Source organism: Meles meles, chromosome 2 (genome assembly GCF_922984935.1).
Source record: "Meles meles chromosome 2, mMelMel3.1 paternal haplotype, whole genome shotgun sequence".
NCBI lineage: Eukaryota > Metazoa > Chordata > Mammalia > Carnivora > Mustelidae > Meles > Meles meles.
The window spans coordinates 171,001,116-171,027,255 of record NC_060067.1 but is presented as its reverse complement, the minus strand read 5'-3'; the positions used below and the strand labels follow the sequence as shown (position 1 = coordinate 171,027,255).

At 37.5% G+C, this 26,140-nt stretch overlaps 1 protein-coding gene across 4 annotated transcripts in view; it reads left to right on the top strand.

The window, feature by feature from the left end:
* The window catches only part of HOOK3 (hook microtubule tethering protein 3), a 107,491-nt gene extending 82,165 nt beyond the window's left edge, over positions 1 to 25,326 (top strand). The window contains exons 16-23 of one of the 4 annotated variants that reach the window (XM_045997872.1): positions 5,276 to 5,363; positions 7,806 to 7,811; positions 10,661 to 10,695; positions 14,478 to 14,560; positions 17,546 to 17,646; positions 18,475 to 18,579; positions 19,234 to 19,305; positions 22,027 to 25,326. In XM_045997872.1, the coding sequence (XP_045853828.1) occupies positions 5,276 to 5,363; positions 7,806 to 7,811; positions 10,661 to 10,695; positions 14,478 to 14,560; positions 17,546 to 17,646; positions 18,475 to 18,579; positions 19,234 to 19,305; positions 22,027 to 22,167 (631 nt within the window). In that variant the 3' untranslated portion in view covers positions 22,168 to 25,326. Of the gene's footprint in view, positions 1 to 5,275; positions 5,364 to 7,805; positions 7,812 to 10,660; positions 10,696 to 14,477; positions 14,561 to 17,545; positions 17,647 to 18,474; positions 18,580 to 19,233; positions 19,306 to 19,674 lie in introns of all 4 variants that reach the window. The other 3 variants (XM_045997875.1, XM_045997873.1, XM_045997874.1) reach the window with 3 other exon arrangements.
* Positions 25,327 to 26,140: the final 814 nt, after the last annotated feature.

Here is a 26,140-nt window from a genome sequence, read left to right as displayed (position 1 = left end):
TGTTGGCAGGGTTTGCACAAGTTTTCTGGATGGCGGGGAGGGGTGGGGGTTTTTGGTGTGCTGTAGCCCTGGGCTTAAGGGGAGTGGGACTGGGAAGGGCGGAACCATGGAGCAGTGCTTGGTACAAATTAGGTAGGAGTGGTGGCTGTGTGTTTGCTGGGGACAGGGAGAGGGAAATGGTGTCAGCCAGTTCCTTTATGCCTGGAAAGGTCTCTGCATGATCCCTATTTCTCCGGGCCACATTCAGAGATGGGCAAATCACTCCCTCTAGTCTGCCCTTGGTGTTTCAAAGTGCCGGTTCTGTGCTGTATCTACACTGCTCTTGGTCATGCTGTGTCTTTAAGGGCTGGGGCACTGCTTCCTGTTGCAGTCAGGGCTCTACCAGAGCCAAGCTCACCAATTTTTTAAATTCCAGGCTTTAAGTCTTGGTGGCTTTAAGAACTCAGGAAATTCAGCCTCTCCCACTTTGAAGGTCAAATATTACAGAAATCGTCCTTCCTATTCAGGGCTCCCTGGTGAAAGTGTGTTTTCCACCCTTCTCCATGCCACTGGCTCCGTCCCCACTATGGGCAGTCATGGTCTATTTTGCTCCCAAACCATAACTTTGCCCTTCCTGCCTTCTTCAGTGGGATCTCTTCTGTACCTTTAGTTGTGAAGTTTGTTCTGCCAGTCTTCAGGTTGTTTCCTGGGTTATTTACACTCCTGTGGTGTTATCTAGTTGTAGCTAGCTGTTATCATATGTGGGATGTGGCAAGCTTAGGATCCTCCTACTCTGCCATCTTCCCAGCAGACCTTTTGCTTGAATTATAGTACAGATTGATAACTTGCCTTTTTAGTATGACCATCTGTAACCTAGAACAACAATAATAATAGCAGCTAATGTTTATTAAGCTTTTGTTTGTTCCAAATATTGTGCTATTCATTTTAAGTATGTGGTCTTATCTTTATTAAAGTTTTACAGGTGAGGGAATTTGGGCTCAGACCCAGGCTACCTAAATTCAAAGCCTCTACGTAATCCATACCTTTTTTTGTTTTTGTTTCTAAGATTTTAATTTTATACAATCTCTACATTAAGCATGGGGCTTGAACTAAACCTGAGAGCAAGAGACGCATGCTCCACCAACTGAGCCAGCCAAGCCCCCCATCCATACCCTCTTTTCAGTTTCTCTTTTGCCGTGTTTGCAAAACGTTTTTTTCTATCTTCCCCTCATGGAATGCTTTTTCCCTTAAGTGAATTACCCTAAGTTTGTTCTTAATGCAGTTTAATAAGTATTTACAGGACCTTGTCTCTAACTTAACCTCTTAACTAGTTCCACTGAATCTTTTAACTTAAATTCAATTTGTTCACCATCAGTATATTGTCTGTCAGAAGGAAAGGGTTATCGTAAACCTCCACAATTCTTTCCAATTCATTTTCCCAGTAAGTTGGCTTTTTTAAAATCTGTAATACTTGCTGACCCTCACAATACACTTCTTTGTCAAAGTATACATGATTTTGTTCCCTTCCCACTGAGAGTTTATTATGATCTCAAATTCACCCTCTTCCTATACCTCCTGACAATTATATGTAAGTAGACTTTACTTAAGATGTGAACTAACTAAATCTCTGAAGGGGGAGAAAATAGAGACAGTTCACATTTATAGAGTGCCTGTTATGTACAGGTACTGTGCTGAACACTCTGTATATTATCTTACTCTTATCTAAACAACACCATGAAGTAGGTATTATAATGCTCATTTATTTTTATTTTTTTTGAAGTTGCATTTTTTGAAAAAAGATGAACTCATATTTTTTCTATTTATATTTGTATATCTTCATTCCTCTGTGTATACTTCACACTTCAACAGTTCTATTGCTGTGATTGTCTGTTCCCTCTCACTAGACATTTGAGTTGTTTTCAAGTACTTAAAAGGAACATCTTGATACGGATTTAGTATACATTATGTTAATTACCACAGTATTTTTTTATTAAATAATTTCAAAAATGGCTAAGATGGATGGTTGAAATACTCTAATAATAGTTTGAAATTTATTGTATTACTTTCTAAAAAGATGGAGCAAAGTTACATTGTCACTAGTAATGTATTTACGTATCTCCCCACATTGAGTATGGATTTTTAGGTAATTCCTTCACCATTTAAAAAGCACCCAAATTTTCTATCCTTTGATTTGAAAAACATCAGTTATTATTATAGATTTAATTGAATTTTTACTGTGATTTTCACTAGTTATAGAACTTGGAACATTTATGGTATGAATTACTCACAGTTTACTTAGTAAAAAAAAATTGCTTATTGAATTTTCTGGCTGTTTAGATTATAAAAATTCATTGCCCTGTTTTGTCCTTAATTTGAGGTAGTTTTGCCAGTCTACCATTTCACTAATGTTTTTTCCTACTAAAATAACAAGTCCTCGCTTAAATGGCCAATCCAGTAGGAGCATTCAAGACTTTATCTTTTTCTTTTTTTTTTTTTTTTTTTTTTTTAGTTTCGTGTGTATTTATTTTTTTTTCCCTTTTTATTTATTTTTTTTTCAGCGTAACAGTATTCATTCTTTTTGCACAACACCCAGTGCTCCATGCAAAACGTGCCCTCCCCATCACCCACCACCTGTTCCCCCAACCTCCCACCCCTGACCCTTCAAAACCCTCAGGTTGTTTTTCAGAGTCCATAGTCTCTTATGGTTCGCCTCCCCTCCCCAATGTCCATAGCCCGCTCCCCCTCTCCCAATCCCACCTCCCCCCAGCAACCCCCAGTTTGTTTTGTGAGATTAAGAGTCATTTATGGTTTGTCTCCCTCCCAATCCCATCTTGTTTCATTTATTCTTCTCCTATCCCCCTACCCCCCCATGTTGCTTCTCCATGTCCTCATATCAGGGAGATCATATGATAGTTGTCTTTCTCCGATTGACTTATTTCACTAAGCATGATACACTCTAGTTCCATCCACGTCGTCGCAAATGGCAAGATTTCATTTCTTTTGATGGCTGCATAGTATTCCATTGTGTATATATACCACATCTTCTTGATCCATTCATCTGTTGATGGACATCTAGGTTCTTTCCATAGTCTGGCTATTGTAGACATTGCTCCTATAAACATTCGGGTACACGTGCCCCTTTGGATCACTATGTTTGTATCTTTAGGGTAAATACCCAGTAGTGCAATTGCTGGGTCATAGGGTAGTTCTATTTTCAACATTTTGAGGAACCTCCATGCTGTTTTCCAGAGTGGTTGGACCAGCTTGCATTCCCACCAACAGTGGAGGAGGGTTCCCCTTTCTCCACATCCTCTCCAGCATCTGTCATTTCCTGACTTGTTAATTTTAGCCATTCTGACTGGTGTGAGGTGATATCTCATTGTGGTTTTGATTTGTATTTCCCTGATGCCGAGTGACGTGGAGCACTTTTTCATGTGTCTGTTGGCCATCTGGATGTCTTCTTTGCAGAAATGTCTGTTCATGTCCTCTGCCCATTTTCAAGACTTTATCTTACCTCATGTCTGTTGTATTCATTGTCGTACATTTTCCCCTTCTAAACTTCTTTTGAATTTCAGTTAACACAACTCTATGTTTCTCCTAATTCTCTTAAGGGTGAAGCTCCTCATTCTACCCTGTGATTGGTGACCTGCCATGGACATCTTTGTTCTCTTTTCCACTCTTCTTCACAATCTTTCTAGTCAGTATTATTTTTGTTTATGGCTCAGTTAACTCCAAATGGCTCTCACATCTATATTTTCAACACAGATTTCTCTCTGTGCTTCACACGCAGAGATCTAGCTGTCTGACAGATATCTCTAGGCTGTGCATTTTCAACAAATACAAAATAAGTTTATCTTCCCTTCTCAACCTGTTTCTCCTGAATTCCCTTCGTTAAATGTTTTTCAGTAGTTCAAACCAAAATCCTTAGTGTTTTTATTTCTTGTATTCTTTTGCCCTTTAGATAGATTTCATCCTTGTTAACTCCTCTTTCAGGCATACTTAGTAATAACTGTGGTAGCCTCCTCCTGGTCTTTATGCCTTCACTTTGACCTTTTTAATAACATCTTCTTCTTGCCTACCAATGTGCTCTGTATAAAATGTTGTCTAAGTTTCATCCTTCTTGCAGTCCTTTAGGTTGATTGCCCAAGATCTAGGGAACCAAGTCAATCATAATTGACTCAGAGAATTTCTAAGCTCCAGAATCAGCATTGTTTTAAAGTCTGGGTGGGTTATTCCATTTCAGCCAGATTTTAAGATAAATTCTAAATACTTCTGCATTCGTGCAAGGTTGTACCCAACCTCTCCTCTTCTCTGGTTTCATCTCTAGCCATTCTTTCCCTCATAATTTAGTCTTTAGACATGTTGTTCTTAAAGAATGTTATTTATTTATTTATTTATTTATTTTTAAGTAGGCTCCATGCCAACATGGAGCTTGAACTCACAACCCTGAAATAGTCACATGCTTTACTGACTGAGCCAGCTAGGCGTCACCTTTTTTTTTTTTTTTTTAAGATTTTATTTATTTATTTGACAGAGAGAGATCACAAGCAGGCAGAGAGAGTGAGAGGAAAGCAGCCTCCCTGCCAAGCAGAGAGCCCGTTGCGGGACTCGATCCCAGGACCCCGAGATCATGACCTGAGCCAAAGGCAGCGGCTTAAACCACTGAGCCACCCAGGTGCCCCTAGGCGTCACCTTTTTTAAACAATTTTTTTTTTTAAGTAGGCTCTAGATATGCCATTCTTAAAGTCACAATAACATCTCATTTTCTGTGTGATTAGGACGTGGTGAATTCTCTGTTTTAAATCTGGTTCCCATTTCTTGTTCTAGTCTCAGTTCAGTCAAGCCTAACTCCTCCACACAATTAGATAAAGTTCTTTCTGCTTCAAGCAGTCATTATTCCTTTTTGGTACCTCTGTGTGCTATGTGGAAGTACTTATCTTGTATTTTAACATTTTTGCTTCCCTACTGAATTCCTTCGCTATAGGGATCTTTTAGCACAGTGCTGAGCATAGTGCCTGACACATAGTTTCAATAAACGTATTTACATGAACTTCAGATAATTAGGTGTATATAAGCACATTTGGGCAACAAAATATGTCCACTAAACTACTGTATTCGACATCATCATAGAAATTTCAAGTAAAACAAAAAAATAACCAAAACAGTGAGCTGCACTACTATCTTAACATGAGGGTTTGTTTTGTTAATTATACTGCTTTTCTAACCAATATGACAACCTAGGGAGGAGATAGAAGTAAGTCTGAACTTGGAAAATTAATATACAGTTGATTTCTAGGTTGGTGAATCAAAGACTTCTGGAAGTACAGTCACAAGTTGAAGAATTGCAAAAATCTTTACAGGATCAAGGCTCAAAAGCAGAAGATGTAAGTTTTAATATGTAACAACCAATAGTTTCACAGTGTTAAGAAAAGCTGTAAGTTCTGTTTTTCATTTGATTGTCTCTGTCAGAATAATTTACCATTATATTGGTTATAGAAAAGAAGCAGTATTTTCCTTTTACTAACATTCCTTATGAAAAGGACCAGACAGTACTTCATTGTACTGATTGGAATCACTCTGCTGGAAATTGGAAGTTTATTTGTAGTTATTAGCTAAGGAATTGACTGAGGCATTGTGGAGTTTTTTGTTTGTTTTAGGAAGTGGGAAAACTAGGATTTTTTCTTTAAGTTTTTATTTATTCATTTAAGTTCCTTAGTCCCATTGTGGGGCTCACACTCACGATCCTGAGATCAAGAGTCACATGCTCTTCTGACTGAGCCAGCTAGGCGCCTGAGGCTTTGTGTTATAAATGTGTTCATCTCAATATTCAGAGTTCAGGGTTTTTTCCCTCTGGCCAATAACAACAACAGTGTTATTAGAAATTTGGCATGTTCAAGTAGAAATTTTTTATGTGTAATTGATATTTTTAAAAATAATGCTATCCTTAGAAATAACCATCCCTGAATTTCTGAATCCCTCTTGCAACCCCAGCCCAGCCCACACAAATAGAAGTTCATAGACCTTCTTTTATTTTAATACTCCCTTATACTCTGCATAGCCTTGCCTGCTTGACTGTTAGAATATAGTAAATGTGTTGAGCCAGAAATAGATGGATTTTCATCTTCTCATGCTGTCTAAATTACCACAATGCTTATGTAGCACATAGTAGTCTCTGATGAAAGTGTGAATAAATTTTGCAAATCCTTTCCTTTTAATAAGCAGTATACGGTAGAACCGTAACTACAGTGTTCAAAATTAGTGTAAAGGGGGGGGGGACTTAATTTTAGTGACCAATCTTTGCTTCAGACAGTTGGTTCTTTTATTATTGCTAGTGTAATTTGCTATAAACTCTGGCCTTTGAGTATAAACCTTTACATAGTTGTATAAGCCTCTACATAGTTGCTTTTTGGAGAATTGTCAAAACTATAAGTATGTCATTTCTATCCAGTCTTAGTAATGTAAGAGGGTATGAAAACGAAAGAAACCAATGAAGGGGTGTTAAACCAGCATATTACTTAAAACCCGTGAATATTAGATCTAAATAGCTCGTCATTGATCTGATTTTATGAGTTTCATAAACCTATAGCTATCTTCTATTGGTAGTATGTTCTTTCTAAGATCTCTGGTTTTGGTTTATCCTTTCATTAATGTGTGGGTAGTCCTTCTTAGATCCCAAATTGATTCCTAGTTCCTAAAATTGTCACCAACATCTAAACTACTTTATTCCCTTATTAAAATAGAACTAGTTTGAAATGTTACGGTTTACTTTTTAAGTGTTTTTCTAATCCAGAATGCTAAGCAAGAAAGAGATGAAGCAAAGCCAACATTAGTGTATTAAAATACTTAGAAGGCTAACTAAGACTGTTTTCGAGATGAACCTAAGTGATTTCTTCAGTGAAATCACTTGGTCTCTAAAACTTTGAGAGACATTTTGTTGATTTGTAATACGAGAAAGGGGAAGGGCATGTGGTACATGGGAAGTAAGAGTGACAGGACATCAGTGTCCACTCTACCTGAGTGTTACAGAGATAGCTGCCATATGTGCTTGATTCTCTTACTTGTGTTAGAACATTCAGAAGGAGTTTGTTCTGTAAACAATAATTTTGCATAGGTATCCCTGTGGTAATCAAATCTGATTAACTATGCTCTGTGCCATTACTTAAAGAGAACATACTCCAGAAGTGAGATGCCAGCCATGAAAGTACTATTTGCCTAAGTTAGTCAATTTATTTGACTGCCTAGATGCTAGAGAGGTGTTACTCTAACTTCTTAGATATTCCCTTAGAGTTCTTTTATATATATAGAAAAGATTCAGATAGGAACTTACCTTATTGTGATATGACTCAAATCCAGCAAATGTTTGATGTTTTCATCTTCTCTTCCACTAACCTGTAGTGTTGCATCTCAGGAATATCAGGTAGTATGTAGAACAACTGGCCAAATGGAACTGGTCCCCTCTGAAGAACAGCATGATTTCTGCCCATTTCTGTTACCAGAAGCATAGTCCTTTCATGTGACCTTAAGTCAGTAGGATGGTTTACACATTTTTATTATTATTTTTATGTCATTTATTTTTAGCATGGAAGCAGAAAAGCATTGTTAAATCCAGTCATATAGATAATATGAGCTAGCCACAGTGTATAAAACTCAAGAGAACAAGACAGGATGAGGAAACCATAGAAGAAAGAAAAGTGTACATTTTTTAAAAGAAATGCATAATATTTGCTTATGTTCATGAATTACTAAATCGTTCCTTCTCTTGGCTGCTGTGTTTGCTTCATACTAATATGTCCTCTCTGTCTCTTGGCATGGTTTCTGCTCAAAAGGCTATTGTAAGTATGGCTTCCTATTCATTTCTATATATTGAGCAAATTTTTTATTTATATACATTCTCTTCCATCATAGTTGATGGTGTTGAAATTTTTTAATTATGGGAATTCTATGCAAATGAATGTTATTTTCCGTACAAGAGTTTACGTCCTTTACACTTAAGATATTTAAAGGATATTGAAAACAAGTCAAGCCAAAAAGACCTCTGCTCTTATTTGTTCCCCCCATCCCACTCCTGCTCTGCCTCCTTGTTATAATTAGTACATTTTTATAAATTATTTTGAAGCTTCCTATTGCAGTCTGGCCTCCTCCTGCCACCTCCTTTAATAGTAACAGTCTTCAGTGGAGAGGTGGTGGAGTGTAGGAAGCATGGTCTTCACGACCATGCACACACTTTGGAGTCTGGCAGGTCCGGGTTTGTTTTGGGGTGTATTGTTTTTTTGTTTTCTTTTGTTTTTTCCAGACCTAGGATTTTAATTTTGGGTCTGCCACTTGAAAGCTACTGAATGTCTCCCCAGTCTCACCTTCCTCACCTGTCAGATGGGCTGATACTGCTCACAGTGGTGAGATTAACATGAGACTGCGGTGCTTACTGTATTAACCATTCATGAGAACGATTATTGTGTATTATCTCAGTTAAAACTAATTTTGCTAGGGCCCAGTCAGAACATAAATGCAAATTACAGTTAAGGTACTTAAAAAGTATTTTCATTTTACCATCTGTACGAAAGAATGAACAAAGTGATAACTGAAAATTAAGAGTTAATTTTTATATTTCTTTTATATTGGGGGAAAGCACTGATGGAAGCCTTGTAGTCTATTGATCTTGGTGTAGTTTACATACTGAACAAAGAAGTAAATTTGATATATTCCAGAGCTGGTTAAAATGGACTTGAATAAACAATTATAGTAATCATTTTTAAATAAGGTGACTGCAAATCACAAAACTCACTGTGGAGGTTTTTCCCCCATCACTACTGCTATTGACTGATTGGACAATTTGTTTTATAAGCCTGCATTAATTGGGTTTGGCTGAATTTCTCTCAAAATGAAATGTTTCATAGAACTCATTAGTAATATGTACCTTACAAGTTTTAAGTTTAGTTACAAAACCTAGTGGTCCTTTATAGAATGCCTTTTTTTTTTTTAGGTGACTGTGTGTGTGTGTGTGTGTGTGTGTGTGTGTGTGTGTGTGTGTGTTGGGAGAGAAAGAGCACATATGTGACATAGGGGGAGAGGAAGAATTAAGCAGGCTCCACGCCCAGTGCTAGCCGCCACAGGGCTCAGTCTCACAATCCTGAGATCATGACCTGAGCCAAAATTAAGAGTCAGGTGCTTAACCGACTGAGCCACCCAAGCACCCAAGAGACTTTTCTTTTCTTTTAAGATTTTTTTCATTCATTTACTTGATAGATCACAAGCAGGCAGAGAGGCAGGCATGCGGGGGTGGGGCGGAGCTGGCCCCCCACTGAGCAGAAAGCCCAATGCAGGGCTCCATCCCAGGACCCCAAGATCACGACCAGAGCCGAAGGCAGAGGCTCAACCCAGTGAGCCACCCAGGCACACCACCCCAGAAGACTTTTTATTTTTATTATTTTTTAAAGATTATATTTATTTTAGAGAGAGAATCCTCAAGCAGACTCCCAGCTGAGCAAAGAGCCCAAATCAAGAGTCGGATGCTTGAGTGACTAAGCCATCCAGGCACCCCACCAGGAGAGTTTTTTTAAAATCTCCAGCTAAAGCTTCATTCTTGAGTAAATTAAATTCTGTGCATACAGTGTCCTTCACATTCCCATATAATCACATGAATTACTTGTGTGCATATTTAGAAATCTCTGAGTAAGTCAGTATTTTTGACAGTTGGTCCCAGTCTCTACCATGATGCAAGGAGAATGATATAGTCAATGAAAAGTATGTTGAGGGGCACCTGGGTGGCTCATTGGGTTAAAGCCTCTACCTTTAGCTCAGGTCATGATCCCAGGGTCCTGGGATCGAGCCCCACATTGGGCTGTCTGCTCAGCCGGAAGCCTGCTTCCTCCACTCTCTCTCTGCCTGCCTCTCTGCCTACTTGTGATCTCTGTCTGTCAAATAAATTAAAATCTTTAAAAAAATAAATAAATAAAAAGTACATTAGGGAAAAAAAATCTATTATTAGAATTCTACCTGCCTGTTGGGTCCAGGAATATTAGGTCTGTGTATAAGTGCCCTTTTATTACTTTTTTTTTTTTTTGGACACACAGAGAGAGATAGAAACAGCACAAGTAGGGGGAGCAGCAGGCTCTCCACTGAGCAAGGAGCCTGACGCGGGGCTTGATCCCGGTCATGACCTGAGCCTAACACAGATGCTTAATCAACTGCACCACCCAGGCACTCCTTTCCAGTTCTTCTTGTCTGTAGAGACTTCAGATATGCAGTTTCTAGGTATTTTATACTGATTGCTGTCACTCATGGTCTGCTCTCTCTCCAATCAAGGAGAAATAGGGGCACCTGGGTGGCTCAGTTGGTTAAATGGCTGCCTTCAGCTCAGGTCATGATCCCAAGGTCTTGGGATGAGCCCAGCATCAGGCTCTCTGCTCAGCAAGGAGTCTGCTTCTCCCTCTGCCTGCTGCTCTCCCTGCTTGTGTTTTCTCTCTCTCTCTCTCTCTCTCTGACAAGTGAATAAATAAAATCTTAAAAAGAGAGAGAGAGAGAATGAGAGAAATAGACTTAGGTACATTGTCTGTTTTGAGCTCTTTGACCAGAGAACTTACTGAGAACTCATTCAGGGTCAGTTATTACTGTACTCTTTATTTTTAAAAAATAATTTGTTAGTTAAACTGTTAAATAAATTTATTTTATTTTCCATTTTCAGTCAGTTCTTCTAAAAAAGAAGCTTGAAGAACATCTGTAAGTATAAAAGCTGTTGAGTCTCATTCTCCTATCCTCCAGTGAAATAGAAGTATTTTGTTAGGTGGTTACAGAGTATCTAGGCAACAGCATAGGTGGCCCCTGAAGATACAGGAAATTATAAAAGACTTATTTATAGTGTCTAAAGGGTCATCTCCACCCAGGGTCCTTAAGTCAAAATAAGTACTTCTTTAGAACTGTTTTCTCCTAAGACTCCAGTTTTATGTGTTTATGGTAGTATTTATAACTAGGAGTTTGAGACACTATAGATCAGGAAGCAGGAACGCTTTTCTGTAAAGGGCCAGCTAGCAGTTACCCTAGGCTTTGTAAACCATGGTCTGTGTCACAATCATGTAGCTCTGTAGTTTGAAAGCAGCCATAGACTATAGATTAATGTTGTGACTGTTCCAGTAAAACTTTATACAAGAACAGGCAGCTGGCTGAATTTGGCCCAGAGACTGTAGTTTGTCAGCTCTAGAGTATAGGCAGCTGAATATTCCTTTTTAAGTGAAGTTTTAAAGTACTACAGAACTTATCAGTAGCAGATTTTCAGACATTTCCTTGAGTTACAAATATATTTGAAAGTGACTTTTCAACCTAAAAAATGAAATAAATTTTAAAATATTACATTTGTTTTCTCATGAAGAAGAAATCTTCAACCATCTTTATCTTTAGCTGAGGTTGACATCGTTAGGAATGTTTTGTGATTTTCCTCACACCCAGTAACAATTTTAATCCTTCCTATCAGTTTTTAGCAACACTCTCCTAACAAACATTGAATGTATGGTGGCCATAAATTGCTAGCCTGTTGGGGGTGTTAACAGTGTTCCACTATGGTAAACCAGACATCCTCGGTATCACAGAGATAATTTTGATTTGTTCTACTATGATTGGAAAAAAATTTCTACAATCTGGCAGTTTGTCTCATGCTGTCTTTGGGGGGGGGGGAGTAATATGGGAAAAGTGAGATAATCCCAGGAACTGACACTTGCTGGCAAGTATAACAAGGGGCAGATTCTTAATGCACTAATAGAAGAAAAAATGTTGCCTTCTAGCCATTGTGAGGTTACCTAGAGTTAGAATTCAGTACTGAATTCTGTCCTTTTTTCTTAACCATTTCTCTGTTGTTAAAAAAAAAAAAAAAAAAAAGGGCGTCTGGGTGGCTCAGTGGGTTAAGCCGCTGCCTTCGGCTCAGGTCGTGATCTCGGGGTCCTGGGATCGGGCCCCACGTCGGGCTCTCTGCGCAGCGGGGAGCTTGCTCCCTTCCTCTCTCTCTCTCTGCCTGCCTCTCTGCCTACTTGTGATCTCTGTCTGTCAAATAAATAAATAAAATCTTTAAAAAAAAAAAAAAAAGGAATACCTGTTGTTTCATACAACAGTCTGACCATTGTTCTGTGTTCATTTACACGGTAAATATCTTCATCAAAAAGAATTTATTATTGAGGATGAAGCCTGTTAGTCTCCAGTGGCTTCCATAACAAATTACCACAAACTGGATGGCTAAAAAGAAAGCAGAAATTTCTCTTCTTCCAGTTCTTGATACTACAAGTCTAAAATCAGGGAAGTCAGCAGGATGGGTTCCTTCTGTAGGTTCTAAGGGAGTCTTCAGGCTGACTGCTAGTAATCCTTGCTGTTCCCTGGCTTATAGACACATCACTCCAGTCTCTTATCTCCCCATCTTCACATGGCATCCTCCTCTCCGTACGTTTTGTCTTCACATGGCCTTCATATAGGGACACCAGTCATTGGATTTAAGGCCCACCCTGATCCAACACAACCTCATCTTAACTAATTATATCTGCAAAGATAGTGTTTTCACATTCCTGTGTATTGGGGGTTAGGACTTCACCATATCTTTTTGGGGAGTTATAATTCAATCCACAAGAGGGTCCAACATTTCAAAAGGTCATTCTCATGCAAATTTAAAACTATAGTTTTAAAGATGCTGTATTTTACATACACCAAATTGGGTGAAATTAAAAATCAGACATACTAAGTATTGCCAAAGATGTTCAGCAGTGTATTCTCCACTGAGTTTCTGTCAGTTTGCTTAGCAAACTGAACATGTACCTATGCTGTGACCCATGAGTTCCAGTCTTTACATAAACCCTAGATTCCCAGAAATGCTGTTAACCATGATGTCAGGAGACATGTAGAAGAAAGTATGAAAGAATATTGTTTGCAATAACAAAAGTAGAACCAATACAAAAAGCACCAGTTTGTAAAACAATAGCTAGAATGAGTTATGTTCAGACAACAGAACACAATGCTGCAGTCAGCTGTGTAACTCAAAGCTAACCCGTCAACATACGTGAATCTCAAGAGCGTGGTGTTAAGTAAAAGATGGAAGTCACAGGACAGTACATGCTATTTTGTGTTTTGTGTTTTGTGTGTTTATACACACATACTGTGTGTATAAAGTGAAAATTTGGCAAAATTCATCAGCATATTGGGTTAGGAATACACATGAAGGCTCATCAGGAAAAGTCATGAAAAAGATTAAACATCTGAGTTTGGGTTCCCTAAGTTTCTGGGTTAATTTGTTTCATGACCTGTTTACTGAGCTGAAAGTTAATTACTCTTTAAACTGCTTTATATACTCATTTTATATCTAGATACATGTAGATACACTCAAAAAATTTGTTGAAAAATAGACTTATTAGAGTATTATTCATAGAAAAGACCAGAAATAGACTTTAAAAAGTGCTCTGTTTTCTTCTGGTTTTTTTCTATATTTTCCAATTTATGCAGCCTTTTTTCCTCTCCTAATACAAAGTGCTAAACTAAATAGAGAATTACACATATTATAACTAATAGGAAGAAACTTTCTGTTCATTTTTTACTTTTGGATTGGAATATAACTTACATAAAGTACACAAAATCTAAGTTCCTGAGTTTGATTAATGTTTTTCTACATTCAGAAATACCCCAGATCAACATATAGAATACTTCCGAAAACTCCCCAAAATTCTTCATTCTCCCTTCTAATTGACTGATTCCATCCCCAAACTAGCCACTATGCTGCTCTCTTAACCACCTTTCATTGGTTTTGACACATTCTGAACTTCTTGTAAAAGGAATCCTACAGTATTACCCTTTTGTATTTGACTTCCTATGTTCAAAATTCTGTGATACCTATCCATGTGGGTGCATGTATCATTAATTTTTTTTTATTGGGGGATAGCGTTCTATTTTTATTTTTAACACCGTTTTACAATAAGACTTTTGTACTATAAAACCTCTGTAGGGGCGCCTGGGTGGCTCAGCGGGTTAAAGCCTCTGCATTCGGCTCAGGTCATGATCCCAGGGTCCTGGGATCGAGCCCCGCATAGGGCTCTCTGCTTGGCTGGGAGCCTGCTTCCTCCTCTCTCTCTCTCTCTGCCTGCCTCTCTGCCTACTTGTAATCTCTATCTGTCAAAAAAATAAATCTTTAAAAAAACAAAAACAAAAAAACAAAAAAACCTCTGTAAAGTTTTAAATTAGTTTTTATAATATCGTCTTGCTAGAAAGAAAGATCAAGTTCTCTGTACCCTCTTATGCATATTTATGTAAAAGAAATTATAACTATTTCAAAGTCTGAAATTTTTGTCTCTTTTTTTTAACCTATTTTTAAAATACATATTAAATTCATGTTGGATTAGGTTTTTTGTCCTCTTTTGTTTCATAGCAGTTGTGTGATATGCAAGTGTATCCCAAGAATAAAGAATTTAGATCTTTCATTTCAAGTGAGAAAAAAAACAAAAGCAGTAGTAGGTGACAATGTGTTATATATTTTGTAACAGGGAGAAGCTTCATGAAGCCAATAATGAATTGCAGAAGAAGAGAGCCATTATAGAAGATCTTGAACCACGATTTAATAACAGCTGTGAGTTCCCCTAATTAGCATAGTTGTTGTTTTTAATTAGAGTATAGTTAACATATTATATTACTAATTACCACAGTTTTATATTTTTTTAAGATTTTATTTATTGAGAGTGAAAGTGCATGTGCAGGGGGGAAGGGCAGCGGAAGAGAAAATCCCAAGCTGATGCCACACTGGGCTCGATCTCCCAACCCTGAGATCATGATCTAAGCCAAAACCAAGAGTTGGATGCTTAACCAACTGAACCACCCAGATACCCAGTGATGAGTTTGTATAAATTGTTCCCTTCAGAAATAGGTCCTATTATATATTCTAGCAATTGAAGAATTTATCTTATTTACAGAGTGAGTATATAATCATCTTTATAATACTTCTAATTCTAGTTTTGAGTTTTTCCTTAACTGTAGATGGTAATGAATATTTTATGTAATTAGCTATTTCCATAGTATAGTTGCATGAAAGTTAGATGTTTTACTGCTTTTGATATTTATACCTGTAAGTAGCCTGACTTTATTAATGCTTTTAATAAAGGACACAGACCTTCCCCCCCACACACACATACTTTTTTTTTTTTTCAGCATAACAGTGTTCATTGTTTTTGCATAACACCCAATGCTCCATGCAGTACGTGCCCTCCCTATTACCCACCACCTGGTTCCTCAACCTCCCCCCTCCCCGCCCCCCCGCCCCTTCAAAACCCTCTGGTTGTTTTTCAGAGTCCATAGTCTCTCATGGTTCATCTCCCCTTCCAGTTTCCCTCAACTCCCTCTCCTCTCCATCTCCCCATGTCCTCTGTGTTCTTTGTTATGCTCCACAAATAAGTGAGACCATATGATACTTGACTCTCTCTGCTTGACTTACTTCGCTCAGAATAATCTCTTCCAGTCCCGTCCATGTTGCTACAAAAGTTGGGTATTCATCCTTTCTGATGGAGGCATAATACTCCATTGTGTATATGGACCACATCTTCCTTATCCATTCATCCGTTGAAGGGCATCTTGGTTCTTTCCACAGTTTGGCGACCGTGGCCATTGCTGCAATAAACATTGGGGTACAGATGGCTCTTCTTTTCACTACATCTGTATCTTTGGGGTAAATACCCAGCAGTGCAATTGCAAGGTCATAGGGAAGCTCTATTCTTAATTTCTTGAGGAATCTCCACACTGTTCTCCAAAGTGGCTGCACTAACTTGCATTCCCACCAACAGTGTAAGAGGGTTCCCCTTTCTCCACATCCTCTCCAACACACGTTGTTTCCTGTCTTGCTAATTTTGGCCATTCTAACTGGTCACACACATACCTTTTCTAACTGTGGTGAAAGATATATCACATAAAAATGACCTTTTTTAGGGGCACCTGGGTGGCTCGGTTGGTTGATGATCTGACTTCAGCTTGGGTTCCTGGGATCAGGCCTGCAGCAGGCCCCATGCTCAGTGGGGAGTCTGCTTGTCCCTTTTCCTCTCCCTCCGGGCTCCCCTCTCTCTGTCATGCTCTCACTCTCTCTCAAGTAAATAAATAAAATCATTTTTTTAAATGACCATTTTAACTATTTTTTAAGTATATAGTTGAGTGGCACTTAGACATTCACATTGTTGTGCAACCGCTATCCATTTCCAGAACTTTTTCATCATTCTAAACTGAAATTCTGTGCCCATTGAACAGTAACCTTCCATTCTCTCCTGTCCTGCCAGCCCCTGGGAGCCACTGTTCTACTTTCCTTCTCTGAGAACTGTTCTAAGTAAACTCATCTAAGTAGATTCATACATTTGTCCTTTCATGTCTGGCCTACTTCACCTAGCAGAACGTTTTTCATTTTCACTTATATTGTCTCCATGTTGACACGTGTATCAGAATCGAGGCTGAGTAATACTCAGTTACACATATTGACCACATTTTGTTTATGCACTCATCCATCAATGGATACTTTTTTTTCATTGATGGATACTTTTTAACTTATGCTTTTCCAAACTGAAGTTTTTGTTTATTTATAAGAAAAGCTTTTGGTTAAAACTGTTTTAGAAAAACAGTTGCTTTATTTAAAAAAGTTATAACAAGATGGGATTGGGAGAGAGACAAACCATAAATGACTCAATCTCACAAAACAAACTGGGGGTTGCTGGGGGGAGGTGGAGTTGGGAGGGGGGAGGGGGTTATGGACATTGGGGAGGGTGTGTGCTATCGTGAGTGCTGTGAAGTGTATAAACCTGGTGATTCACAGACCTGTACCCCTGGGGATAAAAATACATTATATGTTTATAAAAAAAAAAAAAAGAAAGGATGAAAACCCAACTTTTGTAGCAACATGGACAGGACTGGAAGTGATTATGCTGAGTGAAATAAGTCAAGCAGAGAGAGTCGAAAGTATCATATGGTTCACTCATTTGTGGAGCATAACAAATGACATGGAGGACATTGGGAGATGGAGAGGAGAAGGAAGTTGAGGGAAATTGGAATGGGAGGCGAACCATAAGAGACTATGGACTCTGAAAAACAACCTGAGGGTTTTGAAGGGGCGGGGGGTGGGAGGTTGGGGGAACCAGGTGGTGGGTAATAGGGAGGGCACGTATTGCATGGAGCACTGAGTGTTGTGCAAAAACAATGAATACTGTTATGCTGAAAAAATAAATTTTTAAAAAAAATTTTTTTAAAGTTGTTTTATAAAAACAAAAATTATGAATTTTTAAAATAAAATTATATATAGGATGGGGCTCCCGGGTGGCCTTTAGCTCAGGTCATGGTCCTTGAGTCCCAGGATTGAATCCCACATCGGGCTCCCAGCTTAGCAGGGAGTCTGCTTCTCTCTCTGACTCTCCTCCTTCTCTTGCTCTATTAGTCTCTCTCTCTCTCAAAAAAATAAAATCCTTTAAAAAAAATTTATATGTAGGAATAGACCAAACAGTCTCTCAAAGCTACTACTTATTTGAAATATTTTTCAGGTTGTTACAATCTAAAAAAATTTTTTTTTCTTTTTTCACTCTCTCATGTATAGCCTTAAAAATTGAAGAATTACAAGAAGCTTTACGAAAGAAAGAAGAGGAAATGAAGCAAATGGAGGAACGGTATAAAAAATACTTAGAGAAAGCCAAAAGTGTGAGTGTCTGTAATGCATTTATCTTTGGGGCCCAAATTGGGGCTGGAAGGAGCAGTGACTTATCAAAAACATTTGGAGACACCTGTGGAAATGTGGATTTGGATTGAACAGTGATGACTTACAGAATTGTTAGTTTTCTTACAGAGATGTTAGTATTGTGCTTGTGTAAGAGAATGTCCTTAGTCTAAGAAGATGCATGTTGAAGTACTTAGGAGGTTACATGTTCCCAGGTCTGCAGATTGCTTTACAGTAGGCTCACACAGTGTGTGTGTGTGTGTGCACGTGCATGTGTGTAGGTGTAGAGAAAATGTGGCAGTGCAGCAATTGCTGAATGGGGATTAAAGGAAATGAGTTTCTGTTTCCCTCTTTCAGTTTTCTATAGGTTTGATCAGTTTTTATAGTAAAAGTATTGAGCCAAAAAGCAAAAAGACCTTTCCCAGAAGACTGCTAGTTGGCCCACTAGAATTGATTGCATAACATGCCCATGGCCTAAACCAAGCCGCTGACAGAGGAGGTGGTAGAGTCACAATGACAGGCTTTTTAACCCTCAGGACCCATCCCCCTAAGTATTGGGCTGCTCAGAGGCAGAGGTTAGCTGAGCCATACAATAAGATTTTTTCTTTGGGGGCACTTGGGTGCCTCAGTCAGTTAAGCCTCTGCCTTTGTCTCAGGTAATGTCCCAGAGTCCCAAGATCAAGCCCCACGTCGGGCTCCCTGCTCAATGGGGAGTCTGCTTCTCCCTACAACCCTCCCTCTTCTCGTGTTCTCTTACTCTCTCTCAAATAAATAAATCTTTAAAAAAATTTTGTCTTTGTTTCTTTTTCCAGGTTATCCGTACTCTAGACCCTAAGCAGAATCAAGGAGCAGCACCAGAAATACAAGCTCTTAAAAATCAGCTTCAGGAACGAGACCGTCTCTTCCATTCTTTAGAGGTAGTTTGCTGTACTATACTATATGATAAGATATTTGGTGGGTTTTTTTTGTTTTTTGTTTTGTTTTGTTTTTAAAGCTATTATTTATGGGGCGCCTGGGTGGCTCAGTCGTTAAGCATCTGCCTTCGGCTCAGGTCATGGTCCCAGGATCCTGGGATCAATCTCCGCATCAGACTCCCTGCTCAGCGGGAAGCCTGCTTCCCCCTCCCCAACTTCCCCTGCTTGTGTTCCCTCTCTTGCTGTCTCTCTCTCTCCCTCTCTCTCTCTCTCTCTCTCTCGTCAAATAAATAAATAAATAACATCTTTAAAAAAAAAAAAAAAAAGATTTTATTTATTTATTTATTTGACACAGAGAGAGAGAGAGAGATCACAAGGTAGGCAGAGAGGCAGGCAGAGAGAGAGGGAGAAGAATACTCTCCACTGAGCAAGGAGCCCGATGCAGGGCTTGATCCCAGGACCCTGGGATCATGACCTGAGCCAAAGGCAGATGCTTAACGACTGAGCCACCCAGGCACCCCAGGATACTTGGTTTTTGATGCTTTATTTTCTAGGAGCCTTGCTATATACAACTGTGTCCATGAATTTTATATAACTAATTGTATTTTATTGATATTGTTTTTCTTCTTTACATGTTTACATGTGCTTGTTTTTTAGAAAGAATATGAGAAAACAAAGAGTCAAAGAGAAATGGAGGAGAAATACATTGTTAGTGCCTGGTACAATATGGTAAGAAAATACTTCAAAACACATTGCAAAGTTCATTGAATATGTAATATTTATTATACTACCTGTATTATACTACTGTATTATAGAAGTAGTTCTACCAAATAAATTTGAAAATAATTGCTGTCCTAACACACACTAACCAAACCTAATGCTGATCTTAGGATTGAAAAGGAGAAATGAGAACCACCATAATAGGGTTAGGGTTAGGATGTTTTGAACACATTATTATTCCTAAAGGATAGAAAGATAAATGACAGTTTGATTTCTAGCCCTGAGAACCATTTTATTCTAGGAGAAGGGGACTTTAATAATATTGAAACACAGATGCAGTAGCATTTGTTTTATGGGACTATTCCATTGTCTTCACAGGAGTGGAACTTACAAGAGGATGGTTTATCTCATAGGGTTTGCAAAATATTCATGGTGTTAAAACCCGAACAACTAAAGGTTTTGAAATTGAATTTTCCAACACAAAACAGTGTTAAAAATATTACAAGGGAAAAATAAATGCTTATCAACATTCTGGGCTTCAGTAAGATTTTTCTGGATGTGAATACCTGTGAATTTTGAAGAGTGCTGTACTTTTTTCAATATTTTTGGCCTAGACTTGTCTTTTTGCATTGTTTTTCTTCCCAGTAAAACCGCTTCTGCCTTGTCAAAATGTTAGTTGCCTAAGACAAGAAATTGAGCCAGATTTTTTTTTTTCATCATCTCTCCCTTCCCTATTGTTATGTTGTGGTTGTTTCTGTTTTACAGTTGTAACTGATACTGTGTCTTAAAGGATAATGTCCCAGATCTCCTAATAATGGGATTTTATCTTTGTCATAAATTCACCCAATTTCATGACATGTCCACATTTATGTTGTTTTAACCACAAGGCAAAAATATTTCAAATTTTATTACAATCCTAAAAAAACAAAGGAAATCAAATTGGGCTTAGAATACTATTTTGATTAACAAATACAGATTTCTTGAAAATGAAAAATTACAGAATAAGGGAAAACTATGTAAGGAAGTTCTCTGAAAACTAGTTCTGACTCCACCTTTTCTTTTTCCTCTTTGTCCTCTTCAAAGGTTAGTGTTAGTGACCTTGGAACTCTGCCCTCGATCCTTATTGGTCATTTCATAGTTTTGATTGATTTGTATGACTTCACATATTGTGGTTATAGAGCAAATTTACTTATTCTATGACATGGTATTAAAACATAGCCCTACTCTTCAGCTCTCAGGGACTAAAGGAGTAAAACTCCTAATAGCCTCACACAGGTTATGTTCCAGAAAGATAGCCAGTAGCAGCTTCATACATACATATATTGAGAAAGTTCTGCATCACAGGCTACTGAATGGAAAGGAGGTGACGAGCACCTGGAAAAGGCATTAAGTATCTCAGAGAATGGCCCAGTCATGGCTACCGAGGTCTTAAAGGTGTGTGAAGAATTGAAATAAGTTGCTTGGAATGTGAAAGTAAAAAAAGATAATATATTTTAAATAAAATAGAATTGGTAATATATGTAGCCACTTTAATAAATTTAAGGATTACCAACAGATGTTTGTCATTTTCTTCAGATTCTTAAATGCTTTGATTTTAAATTGAGTAAAAAAACATGTTCTGGATTTTCTCATTGGGAAAATGGAAAAATGTTGTTTATTTAGGTATATGTGATGGACCGAAATTCTGTAAAAGGTTCAAAGCCATGACTAGTGTTTTCTCTAGAAGCTAACAAGTGATATGAAGATTGATGTTTAGTTTTCTGTCTTCTGTGCTAATCTGTCCAGTTCACTCTAGGAAAGCCCTAGGACTTTTCACATAGCTTGGCTTGGCTTAGGTCCTACTATCCTTTTGGCTCTCAGTTGCTTATTTCTTCCTTTCTCCCTTGTTGCAGTGTCCACTTCCTCCTATCAGTTTACTTGTAGCCAATGACTGGTGAGAATAAATAGTCGCTCTCCATTCTTAGCGGTTCCCTGGTCAGGGTTCTTTACTGGCTTATTAAATTAGTATCCAGACCACTTTTTCCCTGATCTCCTCACAGATGAACAATTTTAAAAGGCACACTCCCAAAGGTTTCCTCCCTCCTGTTAAGGTGCTCTGGGCCCAGCAAGTGTATATCCTCTCCCTTCTAAGCTAGTAGGCCATCCTCCAGTCTTCAAAAAAGACCCCCTGCTCTCTTGGGCCCTCTGTTGTGGGCTGTCAGAAATTTTTCTTAATTTGTTTGGGAATATAAGCCTGCCTGAAGTGAAGAAAAACACCCTGGTGGTATGTATTATATCTAGCTGTGGCTTTCCTCCTTAAGAAACATGTGCATTTGTGTTTTCCATTCAAAATAAGGTGTGTGATTTCCACAACCCCATGTGAATCAGCTGCTACCAATCAGTTGTCCTGTTTGTTCCTGGGAAATCACTTTCTACATTTGATTTGAAAAGGAAGTGTGATTGAATATGGGCAATATACTCAAATTGTGTCTCTATTATCTGGGTTTTGGTTATTGTAAATTCAGAAAATTAAACCTTAATTTTTCCAAGAGAAGATTTGTACCCTAATTGTTGGAACTAAAATGTCTCTGTAAGATTTTTAATCTATAATGAACAGAATTAACATTCCTAATTGAGACAAATTCTGCATGATGTGGGTTTTTTTGGTTTTTTTTGTTTTTTTTTTTTTTTGGCTGAGAGTATGTTGCACTTTTTTTTGTTGATTACTTTTTTTTTTCCTATGTTGTGTAGGGAATGACCCTGCATAAAAAGGCGGCTGAAGATAGACTTGCTAGTACAGGTTCAGGGCAGTCATTTCTGGCTCGGCAAAGACAAGCAACCAGCACAAGAAGATCTTATCCGGGCCATGTTCAACCAGCCACAGCAAGGTAGACAAGTCTTGCCATCAGAATAAAAGAATAAAAAAAAAAACAAAACCGCCCTGCATTCAAAGCATACTTCTGTTACATAAGATGACATTTCAGGAAATTCAGCCAGCTTATTTTTTGTCTCTTTTATGTTGATATTTAGTTGTTTCTCATTTGAGGACTTTCTCCTGTGTCTGTATTTTAGTTTCTTGGTTCTTTATTTTGTAGTCCTTTCAGTTCCTTTTAATGTGCCAAAAATTTTTAAATGCCCAATTAAAAGTGTTGTATAATAGTGTAGTACTTTTCTTTGTATGAAAACGTCCTTTCCCCAATTGTGTAGGCTTTGTAATGAATTAGATTTTCTGCCAATAATTGATATACAGTTTATATTCTTTATTGTGCCTCTGTGTTACCATGCTTTATAAGAATGTCTTTGTTTAAAGGGAATTAATCTTTTTATGATGTATTAATCTGTGTTTTCAATTGTTTTCCAAATGCACTTCAAATAACTTGCATATTTACTATATAAAATGGTTGGCAAGTGCACTTTTTGCAAAGACATAAATACATTGGCAGAGGTGCTAATCAGATGTTACCTGTGGCACCTGATAGATTTATTTAGAGGGAAAAAATGAGTTTTCCACATTGTTTTATAGGAAATTAAATTTGTCTGAAGATTTGGAAACTATTTTTAAAACGTACATAAAATTCCATTATTTCTTGCTATCTTGTTTGCTGACAGAAGATAAATGCAGTGGTTAGGTTATTTGGGGGGAAATTACAGAAGAAAAAAAATCAGGCAGTGCATTAATTTTTTTCTTGTTCTGGAATATCCTAGTAACTGAACATCAAATTCTAGCAATGTGGCTGACATTTATAGTTTCAGTTGCCCTCCGCATCTGAAAGATTTATTTCTCATGTACTTAAAAGTAATAGGTAGCCTTACCTTTTGGACAATTTCCTTGTTGACTTGCACTTCAGTTTACTTACTCTTTAATATAAACCCTTCATTTTCTCAGTAATTACTAACCTAACATGCTACTGTCAGTCGTTAAGATCAGTAAGTGACTTCTTTTATGTGATATTATGACAGGTCTCTTAACATTTTTTTTCTTAATTCTATGTACTAGTCCAAGATTTTCTCTTGGGTATTTGGTTGCCTCAGAGTTCTTAGATTTGTTGACAGATTGTAAACCATGTTTATTTACATTGATGAATGGCTGTCAAGTAATAATGATTGGAAAGCACTTTGTATAAGGTGCTATATAAATGTGAAATGTCATTCATTTGAAAATGAAATGCCTATGCCTGACTTCCATAGTGACTTAAGAATTTGGTCCCAAATTATATTTATGCTCCCCTCTAACCTTTTTCTTGCATCATAGCCAATTTTTTTAAGCAAAAAATTATTGAAATTAGGTTGGTTGGTTGGTTAATTGGTTTTGGTTTTAGATAGGCCCTCTAATAAGATTTCATTTCATGTACTTGCTATTTGGAAGTTCAGGTTTCATTTAGTCCTGTATATTAAATACAAACAACTAACACTAAATCAAGCTACATGTAATTAAGAATTTTCAGAAACTATATTCAGGTGTTTGGCTTTAGAAATCCTTTTTTTTTTTTAAATAAGAAAATTGACCTAAAAATTGGTAGTGTTTTCATTTGTCCTCAGAAACTGTACTTGAAGAAAGGTATTAAGAGTATACACAAAAATGACTCCATGCATTGTGCTGATTTTTTACATTAAGTACAAAAGTCTGAGCGCGGTGTGAATGCTTCTGCCTGATAAGACAGTAAAGCAGGAAGAATTTGTAATAATGGAGAGAACCGCATGAGTAGAATGCATTGTGGGGTTTCAGGAGGCTAAGCGCACTTCATCAACATAGTTTTAACAATAAAAGATTAAAATCTTCTAAGATGATTCTACCCCTGCCCCCATATTTCACAAATAGCATAAGGATTTAGCTATTTTAAAGAAAGACATGAACACTAACCTTCGTAACATTAAAATTATTTGGGAATTATACTACCTACAGAATAAGATAGATGAAAATAAAAGAACTATTCATTAAATGGATTATATCCTATGAGATGAGAGGTTTTAATTTTAATTCTCTGTTTACTGCCCCAGTCCTGGTTTTCTACCTACCGACCTACTCAGATATATTTCTCCAAATGGGAAGAAAAGGTGCCAGGCTTTTGGAAGCGAGTTTTACTTCTAAGTTTTCTATGGCATCTGTTGCATGCTATTATTTGGTGTTTACATTCATAACTTTCACTCTCCTTTACCTTTATGATTTAGTATGTTACTTTCATTACATAAAAGAACTTATATGTCTAAACATTCTGGTGCTTTTTTAAAAAGCAGGAATAAAACTTAGTTGTAGCAGTGACAGCCCTGTTTTCCTTGCCCAGCTTTGGACAGGATGTATGAATTGCTATTTTTCCAGTAGGGATTAATCATTTCTCAGGAGGTTTGTGATGATGCATGCATGGTCTGTCTGGAAGTTGAAAGCCATTGGGTGCTTTATCTAGATATGAGCCGTACTGTGCTGTATTTTTACAAACTCCTCATATATGGTAGCTTCATGAAGCCACAGTTCGCTCGGACAGTGGAGCTAGCCCTGGCCTCAGCAGTGGAGTAAGTACAGTGTTACTGCATTATGTGGGGGTAACCCATCCTGGCAGTGTTGGACTCTTATCAGCAAAAAGCTTATTTTCTCTTTTCCTTCTAACCAGGGTAAGAAAATACAAAGTAAATAACTAAGAATAAAAGAATAACATTTATGTTCTGCAATGTGTATTTACAAAGTTCGTAATTAAAAAATCCAACAAATACCATAGTTGACCACGTAGAAAAAGAATAAATAATACAACTGTATATATCTTAAAAGAGCTTCAAAAATTCAATCGTATCTTTTTATCATTTGTCTAATTATTTGATAATAACCAAGAAAAAGAAGTCCCTAAATAAAAGACCCTTGTTCCAAAATTAAGATTGAATTTATTTGTTTGATAGCCCTAGCCTGGTAAAATTGGCCTGGTGGAATGTGAGATGATTAGATTATAATAGGATAATTTGTTGAGGTTTTATTGTTTTATTTATATAGTAGAAACTCAGTTGTATAAAATTGAGCTTGATGTTCTCCAGTCAAAAAAACTGGCCTTTCTATCTCATTAGAAAATCCACACTGGGGCGCCTGGGTGGCTCAGTGGTTTAAGCCGCTGCCTTCGGCTCAGGTCATGATCTCAGGGTCCTGGGATCGAGTCCCACGTCGGGCTCTCTGCACTGAAGGGAGCCTGCTTCCCTCTCACTCTCTCTGCCTGCCTCTCTGCCTACTTGTGATCTCTCTCTGTCAAAATTAATAATAAATAAAATCTTTTAAAAAAAAAAAAAAAGAAAATCCACACTGTGCAGATAGATCAGCAGTAAGTGATTGTTCAGCAAAAGATGAGTTAAGCTGAAGAAAAAAATCATTTTATTAGCTACTTTATTCACATCTCCTTTTCATAACAACTTTATTTTTGTTAGCTAATGATAAATATTTTTTAGTGTCTCTTGCACAAGCATTCATGTTTTCAATACCATATTAAAAATTTGAAAGTCTCAATCCCAGTATGAGAAGTGTCTTAAAACAAAAATCTAAACGTTTAAAATTATCTTAACTCTCTGCACTCAGTTTCCAGTTGTCTAGATCTCAGACTTAGGAATGTTACACTTATCCAACCCAGTTGAAACACGTGAGATTATCTGAAAAAGCATCCGCACCCACAGCTTGTGTAAACCTAGCTAGTTTACAGCCCTGCAAGAAAGAACGACCATGATCCAAAAATGAGAGCAAAGTGCTTGTTGTCTTGCTTTTTGCTAATTACAGAATAACATTAAGACAAAATGCTTTTTGTTGTCTATTCATGAAACTATGGAAGGAAACTTTGACTTCTTACCTTGTATTATGAAGGGATTCTCGTCAAGTTGATGTAGCATTATACTTCTTCAA